Source organism: Miscanthus floridulus, chromosome 2 (genome assembly GCF_019320115.1).
Source record: "Miscanthus floridulus cultivar M001 chromosome 2, ASM1932011v1, whole genome shotgun sequence".
Classification (NCBI taxonomy): domain Eukaryota; kingdom Viridiplantae; phylum Streptophyta; class Magnoliopsida; order Poales; family Poaceae; genus Miscanthus; species Miscanthus floridulus.
Genome location: NC_089581.1, coordinates 59528966 through 59542089, shown reverse-complemented (window position 1 = coordinate 59542089; position 13124 = coordinate 59528966). Strand labels below are relative to the sequence as shown.

At 39.8% G+C, this 13124-nt stretch overlaps 1 protein-coding gene across 1 annotated transcript; it reads right to left on the bottom strand.

The window, feature by feature from the left end:
• Positions 1–4415: 4415 nt before the first annotated feature.
• LOC136538930 (probable protein arginine N-methyltransferase 6.2) lies at positions 4416–12117 on the bottom strand. Its single transcript, XM_066530854.1, has 13 exons — positions 11827–12117; positions 10019–10084; positions 9839–9907; positions 8863–8898; positions 8353–8418; positions 8065–8133; positions 7885–7962; positions 7711–7789; positions 7505–7599; positions 7240–7324; positions 5404–5597; positions 5051–5169; positions 4416–4959 (listed from the first exon to the last, which is right to left on the bottom strand). Exons 1-13 carry the CDS (start codon positions 12037–12039, stop codon positions 4917–4919), a joined length of 1212 nt encoding a protein of 403 aa, XP_066386951.1. The 5' UTR covers positions 12040–12117; the 3' UTR covers positions 4416–4916.
• Between the last annotated feature and the right edge of the window lie 1007 nt (positions 12118–13124).

Here is a 13124-nt window from a genome sequence, read left to right as displayed (position 1 = left end):
TCCACTCCACGCCTTGGTAAGTTACCTAGCCGAGCTTGTCGTCATTTCCTCTCTCTCGGTGCCCTTGGTTTGCTATTTCCTGGTCCGTACACCGTATTCCATGAGCGCCGCCCGTCTCCGACCATGGCGTCGCCGTCGGGGCTCGCCACCGACCTCGCCGGCATTTCTTTTCCCCTCCCGATCTGATCTCCACCCTCCGTTTAAGATCTGACGGCCCAGATTTAAAGATACATCTTCAGTTGGCAAACTTTTAAAAGAGCCCCTCAGTTTTATCTAAATAGAACCCGCCATCGCTGCAATTTTGTTAAGGAGCCCCTGTATTTCTTTGTTTTCATGCCCGCAGTCCCTGTTTTGGTTTAAAATCCAATTTTATTAATTTAAATTTTAAAATTAAGTTCCATCTATTTACAGTGTTGCCACTAATCTTGTTTTAGCCATAAAATCTTTGTTTTAACTCCGATTTGTTCCATTCAAGTTGCGTTAGGTTCGTAATTGCGTAATATACATGTTCATACTACTGTTAAGTATGTTTTCAACTTTTAAAATTTGAGGTTAGATTTAATCTATTATTTTATTAAAGTAAATCTTGTTTAATTCATAACTTCTTTGTTTTAGCTCCGATTTTCGTGATCTTCGTGTCTGTGTATTCGTAGCAAGAGGTAGAATCGTTTTACAAACTTTTCATCTTGATTTTATGTTGTTGGTATACTGTTCTAATCTATAGCCTTTGTTTGCTATGCATGATTCCTTCTGGATGCTTGTATGTTGTTGTGATTATCGTGTATTTTCGATGAGCAATTCGTGGGTGATCAAGAGTACTACTTTGACGAGCAGGATCAGCAGGAGCATTTTGTTCAAGGCAAGTATATCATGGGATTATCCTTGTTTTCTATCAACTTTAATACATTTAATTCATGTTGCATGTGTCACCTTGATAGGAATTTCCTAGAATTGAACTTATAACTTGTCTCCTATGGGGTATGCATTGGATAGCTTTGCTAGTGCTCAATAAAACTATGATCTCGTAACTTGACTAATGGTATATGCAATAAACATTAAAATATAACTTTTTAGCAACTTAGAAACATGGGTTGGAGTGTTTAGCTACTTTCTAAATGCTTCAGATTATTCTCCCTAAGGACTTATCTGTAAGTGATCATCCGGGACTTACAGTATAGCTATGAGGGCTACATGGCTCTGGCTTTAGCTTAGTATGAGGACTTTTTCTAACTTGTTAGAGGCTATCTTTATTGGCGTAAGAATGGCTTACCGAATCGGGTATAGGACAACATCTACTCTTATGTGTATTACCATGATGAAATTGTGCCATTCGACAGGGGGATACTATATTTGTTTGCCGAGTGAATCTAATGGCTCTAACTTGTTAGACGAACCTTTGAAAGGCTTCATAGTGAACCATGTCCGTTCACCTTGAAAGTGTTTTGGGAGTAATTAACCGGGTATATGGGTATCACGACTCACAGTGAAAGTGTACAATCTCTATAGAGTGTAAAATTGGTATATCAGCTATGCTCACGGTCACGAGCGGTCTTAGAACCCTTATAAAATAGATGATCACTAAAAATTATCCGTTCATGCTATTCATTATTGGAAAAAGTCTACTTAACCCCCCACCTTTCATACTTGGTCTACTTCACCCCCCAAACTATGAAACCGTCTGTTTTACCCCCCTTAACTTTCTAAAATCGTCTATTTTACCCCCTGGGCGGTTTTTTGATAGCGTTTTTTGCTACAGTAACAGCGGGTTTGCTGCAGTACCGTTGGGTTTGCTACAGTACCGTTGGTTTTGAATTTTTTTATTTATTTTCGATGAATTTTTGAAAAATCATAGAAAAATCATAAAATGAAAAATCTAATTTTGTTAGACTCCACATGAGTAGATCTACATAGTGAATATATAATACGGTATGCTTTAGTACAAAATTTTTACTGTAGCCTTAGATTAATTGGAAAATCTAATTTTGTCTGTAATTAATTGGAATAATTCATAGCTGCAGCTTCTATGGTCCAATTGTGGTGAAATTTTTATGGTACGCTAATTATTGTATGCTTGAACTATAGTAAAAATTTTGTACTCATTGGACTATGTATAACTTAGTTATAGATAAATTCTAATTAATTACAGACAAAATTGGATTTTCCAATTAATCTAAAGCTACAAAAAAAATTGTACTAAAGCATACCGTATTATATATTCACTGTGTAGATCTACTCATGTGGAGTCCAATAAAATTAGATTTTTCATTTTATGATTTTTCTATGATTTACTATGATTTTTCAAAAATTCACCGAAAATAAAAAAAAGAAAATTCAAAACACCGACACTGTAGTAAGCCCACCGCTACTGTAGCAAACACGATGTTACTGTAGCAAAACCGCTGTCAAGAAATCGCCCAGGGAGTAAAATAGACGGTTTTAGAAAGTTCAGGGGGTAAAACAGACGGTTTCATAGTTGGGGGTGAAGTAGACCAAGTATGAAATGTGGAGGGTTAAGTAGACTTTTTCCATTCATTATTCAATGTTTACATTGATCATGTGTTTTACTTTGAGATTAAAACAACTTGTTGCTACTCTTATGCTAAAATTGTGACAACTAAAAGCTGAATGCTGTTAAACCTGTGTCAAGCCTTTTGAGCCTCATGAACCCCATATTACACTTGTTGAATACGACACGTACTTACGCTTGTTTATTTTTATTACTTGGATAAAAATCCCGGATGGGTAACAGATGGCTATGGTAATGACGACTTTCCTGAGGATTACTAGACTTGTGGTCAACAAGTTGACGTCCCTGTGATATGGAGCTTCCACGAGAGATTTTTTATTCTTTCGCTACATTTATGTGAAGACTGTCTTATTATTCGTGATGCAATAAACACTTGTGATGATACTATTTATAATTTATCGACTTATGTGTGTGACTGATGTCTGGACGCACATAAGATTACGCATCCCATTTTATCTTTAAAATCGGATGTGACAGTAGGGGCTGCTATATATAGGGGTAGCATCAATTCTGGACCTTCGGATCAAACGACTTAAAAGAATGGCGTAGATATGATCTTCAAGGCGGTGGAGAATCGACATTCGAAGGAGAGACTAACCCGTGGGTCCCACAGGCCGGCCGCCCCGCAGGTGAGGCCGGCTGCCCTCACATGTCAGCCCCTAGGCGTGGGTCTCGGTGGTTTGCCTTCTAGAGTGTTCTAGAGTCTTCTCACGTCGGTTTCGTTGCAGATAAACGTGATTTACTTTAACGAATAGGTCCACCTTGACGGTTTTCTGGATAAACCCTGCTGAAAATACAGATTCACCAAAACTCATAGAATTTATTAGTTTAAACCCCTAGACCTATGTTTGGTGATGAAATTAAATATATATGCAGGTTATATTGATGATTTATAATTAATGTTAATGATTGTCAATAGGGAGCGAGCACCACTAGCACGGGCCACGCTCATGGGTGCCCTTGGCTCGGCCGGGGACCGACCCAACCTGAGGCACGCGAGGGCACCACGAGCACCGGCAGAGGCGGGCGGCGCGCCCAACAGCGCGTGAGCGAGTGGCGCTGGTGGGACTCCGGGAGCAAGGAGCAAGAGGGGCAGGTGGGCGTGTGCGACGGGCTGGAGCGAGAAGCGAATAGCATAGGGGGGCGTGCATGCGGGGAGATGGCTGCGGCGGCAAATATGGAGTGGAGCGGACGAATGGTCGCACAGCGCCATGAAGCGTGCGATGGGCGAGGAAGTGGGTAGATAATTTTAAGAGAGAAAAAAGATGCAGGAGACATAAGGAGGAGGCAGGCTTGGTGGGCCATGTAGGCCCAGGAAGGTCGCGTCGGATCGGGAGGACGGCCACCCCTGAGCATTACCATTTTGATTATGTAACTTTGCCGCACCGCACCATTAGCCATGTATGCTATAGCTTTTTAAAGTATTATTTAATTCATTACTGCAGTTATAGCACACTACACTTTCTTAGCAGCAATTCTCTAGCTTCTAGAATACACCTATGTATCGCATAGCTAACTCAATTATTTAGTTGAAACGAAAACAACTTAATATAAGCAAAAAAACGGATGAAATAGGAGCACATATTGAAAAAAAAAACTTAAGCACGATATCACACTTGGGGAGGTGACGCATACTGAGGAATGCTGTAGATGAAAACCACAGTTCTTAAGCAGGATGTTATACTTGGGGATGTTACGAATACTAAATGAAGGCGAGGTGAGCGTAAATGAAAAAAAGACGGAGTATACGCTGTGATTTGTCCATTGTCATCAACGAAACCTATTCTACTTAAATCAAATACGTATGATTAAGGAGCTAATGACCTTATCGGTGTAGCCGTGTTAGCTTTACGGCCGCGATTTATACTTACCAAGTACGATGGCCAAATTGAAACAAACTGACAAGCACCATGGCCATTCATGCATGTTACTCATTCGAAAACTACACTCGTAAAAATTCCATGCTGCCATTTGGAGAATCACACCGTCTATGCTGCACTACATGCCGCAGAAGCGTCACAATTACAAAGAATGGGCAGTCTATTATGAAAAATAGAGTACCAGCAACTGAACTCAGGACTAGTACCTTTGTCAAAAGAATGAAAAAAGAAAAGTGTGCTACTCTGGTCAACGTGTAGTTCTCCTATGTTTTTTTGTTCATCAATCGAGTTTGGAGCCAAAGATTCACATATTACTTGTCGGGGCCCACTACCATTTTGATCAAGCTGCACTCGAAATGGCACTCCATTTTTTGATCAATTTGCACCTCGACAACCCAGTGCAGTCAGAATGCTCCTAAACCGCAATGACCAGCAGCAAGGTTGTCCGTCATACACAACAGATTTGAGACATTCAGAAAGAAGGTTACTATGTTTCAGTTTCCCCCAGATTATCGCATCACAGATTCTTTGACATACCATTGGTCGCCAGTACTGCAAGGACGGGTGAAATCCAGCGTTATTCAAGCTTGAAAATGACCAAACACATGAGAAAGCTGAAATTAACCAGAACAAGAAGGCTCACAAGTATTTCAGGCAGATGTTAAGGAAGCGAGCATGTTGCTGGCTCTGGGAGATGGTAACAGAACCTTCTATGATCTGATCTTTGTTTAGTTCAATAGGTTCAAACAAGTACAGTAGGGTCTGATAAGAAAACAATTCTGAATCAGTATTGTGGATGTTAATAATGTACCGCCCTGTTCACTTGGCTTATAAGCCGTACTTTTTCAGCCAACGAACAGTATTTTTCTCTCACAATAAATCAGCCAACAGTACTTTCAGCCATAGCTTATCAGCAAAGCGAACATGACATACGAACCATACCTAGTATATCTTTATGTAAAAGAAAATCAATATGTTACTGTGGAAAACAATCACCTGCTGCCAGTGAGTAGGGGCATCCTCTGGTGCAGTTGAAAGAACAATAGAGACATCTGGTTTTTTCTTCTTACTGCTTGGGCTGGCATTTTGGGCGTTCCCATCCGATGACTGACTAGGTTGCTTCTTGGATTTCTGGCGTACTGGTCCATTGAACTCAACATCGAACCAAAATGCAAAACCATGCAATGGAGCTAAAAAAATAACACAAGATAGAGAGAGAGAGAGCACGATTAGCACTATTTTCCCATCTACACTAAGTAACACGTACATGATATAAACACAATCTCAACAAAGATCAAGCATGCTAAATCAATATAATTTCCAATGACGATCACTAGCAAAAGTTTTATGGCAACGTGACTAAGCAACAGAGTTCACTATGAGAAAACAGTTAACCAAGACATGACAGCAGAAGAAGGCCTGACCAAACAAAGTAGCAGTTTAGATCATGACAGTGGCAACAAAAGCGCGATTGCTCTGACCAGGGTGTTAATTAATTTAACTATACCTGTATCAGACCAAACACCACACACAGCACATTATATTCCAGCAATCATGGGTAAAAACTAAACTCTGATCAGGCCTGTAACTGGGCAAGCAGTCACAAAATCATAAGACAAGAGAGATTAATATATCTCCATAATGAGCTACATAGAAGAGGTGGATCTATTAGCGTCACCTCAAAATAAGTCACATGTATGGATGTTTCTCTCAAATGCTCTTGTTGATTGCATTCCAGCTCAAGCATTAGAACATATCCTAACTTCCCAAAGTACTTGATGAAAGGGCAGCATAATCATTCTGCTTTTCTGGTTACCTCAATCTTAGAGCTTTTTAAATATAAATTTTCAAAATAGCTATTGTAGAAGGGATCAGACTTCAGATAGGATATATTTGATCATACCAGCCTCAGGAAAAAAAAAACCCTCAACCTGCAGGGGTTAAGACCACCCCCGGGCATTGCATTAAGAAGAAAACCTTCTCACGCAGGTCGAGAAAATCCCCGAACCCCTACCCCACCCATACAGCCTCAGAAACAAGAATAAAAGAACATTCATGTAACCAAATTTGTCTATAAATGGCCAAAGTTGAACAGCCTACTGATGCAGGTTTGTACAAGACTATTAAATATCATCACCTTGTAGCAACAGTGCCACAAGCAAGAGACAAATCCCTGATCGTGCTAGTAAAAATACCAGTTATGCTTTACCATAAGCCCTTATATATTATTTTAGGAAATTTGTAGTAGTTTCAATAGGAATATCACATTGGCTATATAAGATGTACTACATTTCAGAGTGGAGGGTGTCTTAAGCCTTGGCACAGAAATTAAGAAACGTCCTGGATTGATATACATGGAAAAAATAGTGTGCCATCCTCATTCTCAGTGTTGAGAAATAAAACTTACAACTAATACTCATCCCTTTAACTGAATGCACTGAGCAAAGCTTGCTCACCACCGTGCATGTCTAACCTCAGTTACAGTTAACAACCGAGTGCAAAACAGGAACAAAGCAGCGTATGCATGCTTTGAAACTAGTGTAGGCCTATAAACACCAAAATCACCCAGAATCTAACATGACCTATAAAAAGAAATGGATGTACTTCAAACAAGAGTGGAAAAGCCTTAAACTTGACATATAGGCACAAGGTATGATTCTGAGTTTATGACAGGTCATCTCAATGTGTACACTTTATCAATTATCAGTCGAGGAAAACAGCTGTGCAAATCTAGTAGATAGTCGATAGAATCATGATCTATTTCCATCATACATATATGATATACCTGTTTCATATATGTGTAAAAAAAGAGAAAGAACTAGTACAACGTACCTTGCAACATTGACATAAATTTAAATGCAGCAGTGATGGTTTCAAGCTCCTGAGCTTGTATGGTATAACAATCCACCTGAGCAACCTGCTCCAGGAACCAAAGTAAATTGTAGTCAGAAAAAAAAAATATAAGGTCACACATGCAGAGCTAGAAAATAGGACTAAGACAAGAATTACATGCTGAAGCCTGAGTGATGTGTCTGTAAAATGCATGTCAAGCTGATAGGAAAATGTGCTTCTGGCAGAACAAATAATTGGGACTCACCACTGTTGGCCATGTCAAGACATTCTCTCCACTAATTGTCTCAACTGATGGCTCCATAAACGCACATTGTTTTGCAAGAGGCATCATAGAGGACACTGAAGTAAAGGGAGAGAAAAAGGGTTACCCTCAGAGAAATACTACAGCCAGAGTTACGCATATGACAAACAAATAACTAAGCCAGCTAAGAATGGGAGAATTCAACTCACTTTTTATGCCATATACATCTCGCCAGAAGTAAATACTATCATGGTATCTCTGAGAATTTGTGACAGGTGCCATGTAAAGCTGCAACAGAAATACGACTTGCATCTCAGCCTCAAAACTCTACGAATCCACCTCAACTAGTTAACTGTTATATAATGCTTTTATCAAACTCCTACCGATGCATGCGATGGAAGAATAAGACCTCCTGGCTTAAGCCATTTATCCCTAGCAAAAATTATGCTTCCCAGCATACTCTGCACCAAGAGGACTAAATATGAAATTTCAAGAACAGCACTGATGTGAAGTGAGCATAAAATTAGCCCAACTGTCCAAACTATAGAGATACTGAAATATACCTCATACAGAAGCATGTAGCCCATCCATTCAGATATGATGACATCAACTTTTTCTTCGATATTGACATCCTGCATTTGAATCAAAGACAATCATGCTGCATAGCACAGTGAAGGCCTCAAAATAGAATTTTAAGGATGGTGACAACTGATAAAACCCACAACAAAATAGAATTTGAAGGATGGTGATTACTGGCTAACTGGTGAGTATGGGAAAAAACTCACAAAAATACAATAAAGATTTGGGTATATGCAAACAGTGACAAAATGGCAAAAAATTGAGACGTGTACCTCAATTCGGCCATGCAAAACCACAACTTTGTCAGACAGCTCATTCTCTCTTACAATCTCCATAGCCTAAAATTGTTTAGTTTAAAAGAATGTTCAGCATCAACATTAGTAGAACTTATAGAAGCTAATAATAAGATACAGAAGTAATACTACAGATAGTATACAGAAAAAAATGGAAAAAACATTTTAAGAACAAAACTATTTGATCATAAAGGCATCCATGCTGTATTTCACTGTCATTGACAGGAGGCACTCTTTCCTACTAGGACAACCAAGCTACACAAAAAACCTGTTGCCCTAAGCATAATTATTTTTTAGTTCTTGCGAGTTCCTAAGTAAGCATAAAGAAGGGCTGGGAGGATGGACCTTTTCAATTCAAGGTTTATTCTCCAATTTGACAACGTAAGTTAATACATCTGTGCAGCAAAAAAACTACTATGGCTCAGCAAAACATGATTGCAGATTGGCATTCCCAACTGAAAGGGAAAATAGGGAGTAAGAAGAGTTTACCTGCAATGCAATATCACTTGCATCAACTGCATAAACCTGAGAACATAATAAACTCATTCAAGGAGATGAATAATAAAGAATAAAAACAAATAAAATCATTCATCTATATCAGTAAATATTGCATCACATGTTGTAGTACATAACTGAATAACAAATTACAGCACCCATGCAAAAAGAACTAGTAGCACCACACTACATACTTCATGCATTTAAAAAGAACAAAAAAAGTCAAATGTCTCTGCAACAAAGATAAATACGCTTTTAAATCATAAAAGAGTAAACATGGATGCTTCTAGTATTTGGTAATATCAAGCACAAGATATATCCTGGTACAGATAAAATGGTCAGTGCATTCACACAGCTTTATAGCCAACTGAATGAAATGCACAATTTCTCAAGTTAAGTATCCAACTATTACTATAATAGGTTAATCCAGAGTACAATGAAATTATTGGAATGTTCATAATTTCATTGTCATACTGCAAATAGGAGTGAGTATACAGAGGATGTTTAGTTTCTTAGAACAGTTGCACTGGAGAGCATCAACTGTTCTGTCCCTTAAATCGTAATAATGATTTAGAGACAATATTATTTATCCACCGGATTCTCACACTGATGTTGGCCCATCCCACCTATCATCGTGTGCATGACAGAGAGTGCCTTTATAAAAATGTCAAGAAAATATATAATCTCAAGCTCTTAGTTAGCACGTGTTTTTCAAATATACAGTAAAGAACCAAATAATCGAATATGGATTCAGCATATTGATTAATGTTTGCCTGCTAAGTATCAATTCCCAAAGGTAGTGGTTCTTAGGTAGATGAGGTTTATGTGGATGGATGGTGCATGAGCAACAGCAGAAAATATGAGGAATATAGTAGCATCTATAGAGTGAGGGATTAAAAAACATCAGTTTTCCTACATTGATAAGATCATCACAAATGCATAAGTGTGCAACTAATAACTAAAAACTTACACGAGTGGCACCAGCGAAAGCACAAAATATCGAAAGAACACCAGTGCCGCAACCAACATCCAAAACTACCTGAAAGTTATCATTTTCATAGACCACAAGAGTTAACTGAGCAGAACAGAAAGCTATATCATATACAGGAAAACACCTACCCAAGACTATACATTGCTAAACGAGTATTACCTTGCCTGAAATAAGATCTTTGTGATGCATTATGGCATTTCTGTAAGTACTAGTTCTCACATGATCCTGCAATCAGCAACCTAAAAATCAGTACTGAATTAGCAAAATGATGATATTCACTTGAATCAACTATAAAATATAAACCTCAAAGAGGAATACAAGTAGGGCTATTGGTTCATAAAACAGGGAAACATTTCTCACATTAGGCTGTCTATGGCAGATAAGCATATAGCAGAAAATGTGTGGCACTCTGTGTCAGGGATGCTAGCTAAGGTCCCTGGTCGACCAATAAAACCCTGCCCACAAGGTTAAAAATGGCCTATCTGCAGGCTCGCGAGAAGAAAACATCTTGTATACATGGTCCCATAAAACAGTGGCGAATCTACATTATGGCGTCGGGGTCAGCCGACCCCGACGACCTTGCGCTAACGTCCAGTACCCTGCGATCATTCAGTGGTTATGACCCCGGTAAAAAATATTCAAGGCCCCGGCAGCCCGATAGCCCATCTAATGACAAGCTAATGATCAAGTCAAAAACGCATGCAGCAGGCCCAGTAGTAGTCCAATTTGATCCCCTTCTACTCTGATCGCTCCGGTTATCCAACGCTCCGAGTCGGCCTTGCCTTTCCCCTGCCTTGTCATGTTCTGATGTGGTTCTTGCCTTCTCGGCTTCTCGCGTCTGTGCGCCTAGCTTTGGGTCCGCGAATGTGCCCCTGGCGGTTTGGACTTGAGATGGAAAATGCTGAATAGGAAACAGAACGCGACGGAGGCATAGGGATCGACTTAAGCGCCAAGATTTCTGGTATGTTCTTTCTAAAAGAAAAATATTTTAATTACTCCTATTTATTTATTGCATGCATTCTAAAAAGACAAAAATCAAGAGCTTAGATTTATTTGAATCTTACTTCCTAGGTGAAACGGGAGTACAATAGCATGGTCTAATATATAATCGTAAGCAAACATGTCATTTTGTTGCTTGTATTGGATTAAAAAACTTTCTCCTATTTCCTATTCCAGCAAAACGTAAGTAATAAAATTAGTAATTTTTATGTATGGCTGCTTGCAAATTCTCAATGTAAAAAAGATTATTAGACCACCGACTAATTATATAAGCAACCAAAGTACATTGTGATTTGTCACGATATGTCATTTGTTATTTTATCGATTATTAGGTTATGTTATGCATGTTATTTTATTATATTTGGCAGAGCTCTGGCTCCGGCTTCGTGCGGCTCCTTGCAAGGCATCCGGAAAAACCGGAGCCGTGTTTTTATAGAGCGAGAGATGAAAAAAGTGGATTCTCTTCACAAACCTAATACAAACCATTACAAAACAGTCACTGGAGCCGTTTTTGTCAAACGGTTTCCAAAACAGCTATAACATTACCAGAGAAGCTGCTTCGCATGAAGAGCTAGAGCCGGAGCCCTACTAAACGGGATATAAGTACAACCACTTGACCCCGGCGATGACTTATCCTGGCTTCGCCCCTGCCATAAAACTGTTGCAAAATTTCTCAGGCGCACACTGACCAAGTTAGCATGATCTCCAGGATGTATCCGAGACTAAACAGCAGTCAACTCTGTAGTCTTGTACCGTTGTACGATAGCACTACAAAACTCCCAACAACAACAAGGAATCCTAGATGACGCCCGTAGTTCGACGACGACGATCCCACGAATCCGATCCACAAATTGCCGCACGCGCTAAACGAAACAGAACCCTAACCCCGCTGACGCATCAGGGAACACATCCGCCCAATTATCCCCCATGGAGAAGCTAGAAATGTGAGAAGAATGTGATGTAAAAACCTTAAGCATCTCCTCGTGGACGCCAATGTGTGAGTAGGCCTTGAAGTAAGCTACGTCGTAGTCGGTGCACGGCGGGGCGGCTGGGTGCGGATGTGCCCCCGAAGCCACCAGTCCCTGTGGAGACCCCATGACGCCGGCGTGGCCTACTCCGCTGCGCCGCGGCCTGCGCGGCCGCGGCAGGTGGCCGTTGCCGTCCGCACCGCCGGTGAACATGAGGGGGGGAAAGGTGTTTGTGTGGCGTCGGCAGCGAGGAGACTGACCGGGTCTCGGGGGTCTCAGTGGAGAAGCGGACTAAAGTTATGTTTGGGCCAACCGGCCAACGCAGAAGGCTTTCGGATGGGGTATGGGCTACATTGTCCGCACTAGGCATCTGCTGTCCAAAAAATACGTGTCATTCTTGTTTTCCGAGTCTGAACGTTTTTTACTTTAACCAAATATATGAGTAAATATTAATACTTATAGTTTCTTCAAAAAAAATATTAATACTTATAGTATATAATTAGTATCATTAGATAGATATTAAATCTATTTTTATAATAAACTTATATAGAAATATAAATGTTGCTAATATTTTCTACAAATATAGTCAAACTTAAGAAAGTTTGACCGGCACGAATACCATAGCGTCACTTATTTTGGGACGGAGAAAGTAGGGTGTATACTATGTTTTCGACGATCCACAATTGCATGTAAAGATAATTTAATAAGCTAACCAATGATTTTGGTTTCACGTCCAAATTCGTCCCGAGTCAACGGTAATTATCGAAACAAGTCAGTGTCCAGAATCTTGTCAGGTGCTACGACACCGTCTTTTGGTCCATTGGATCGTGTATCATGTTAGAGCCCATTAGGTGGACGCTCGTGACTATAACTAGTCATTGTCGCTCTCGTTAGGGTTTGCGGTTTTGTGCGTTCTTGTTTTCCTCGTGAAACAGATATTGTTCGTTGCACTTGTGTCGTCAAGATCGACTGCTATGAACTAGGGTCCATGTTCTTGATCTTGTTTGCCTATGTCGACTAGTCCTTTCGAATAAGGGCCTGTTTGGTAGAGCTCCATCTGATTATGATTATCTAAAGAAGCTGATTCTCTGAGAGAAGTGATTTTGTGGCTGAAAGTTATTTTCTTTGATTCTTTAGCATAAACTCTTAAAATCATGATGGAGAATCACTCCATGGAATTAGGAGAAGCTACTTTTCAGCTCTCAGCCTCCTAGTTTATTTTAGAGAATCACTTCATAGAATTAGTAGAGAATCACTTCTCTCTGAAAAACTATTTGACAGAGCTCCTGCTAGATTCA

Coding starts and splice junctions, on each gene's coding strand:
- LOC136538930 (XM_066530854.1), bottom strand. CDS start 12,039: ATGTTCACCGGCGGTGCGGACGGCAACGGCCACCTGCCGCGGCCGCGC. Junction 7,325..7,504: donor TCTTGACATGGCCAACAGTG/GTGAGTCCCAAT, acceptor TTCCTGGAGCAG/GTTGCTCAGGTGGATTGTTA. Junction 4,960..5,050: donor AACATCTGCCTGAAATACTT/GTGAGCCTTCTT, acceptor CCGTCCTTGCAG/TACTGGCGACCAATGGTATG.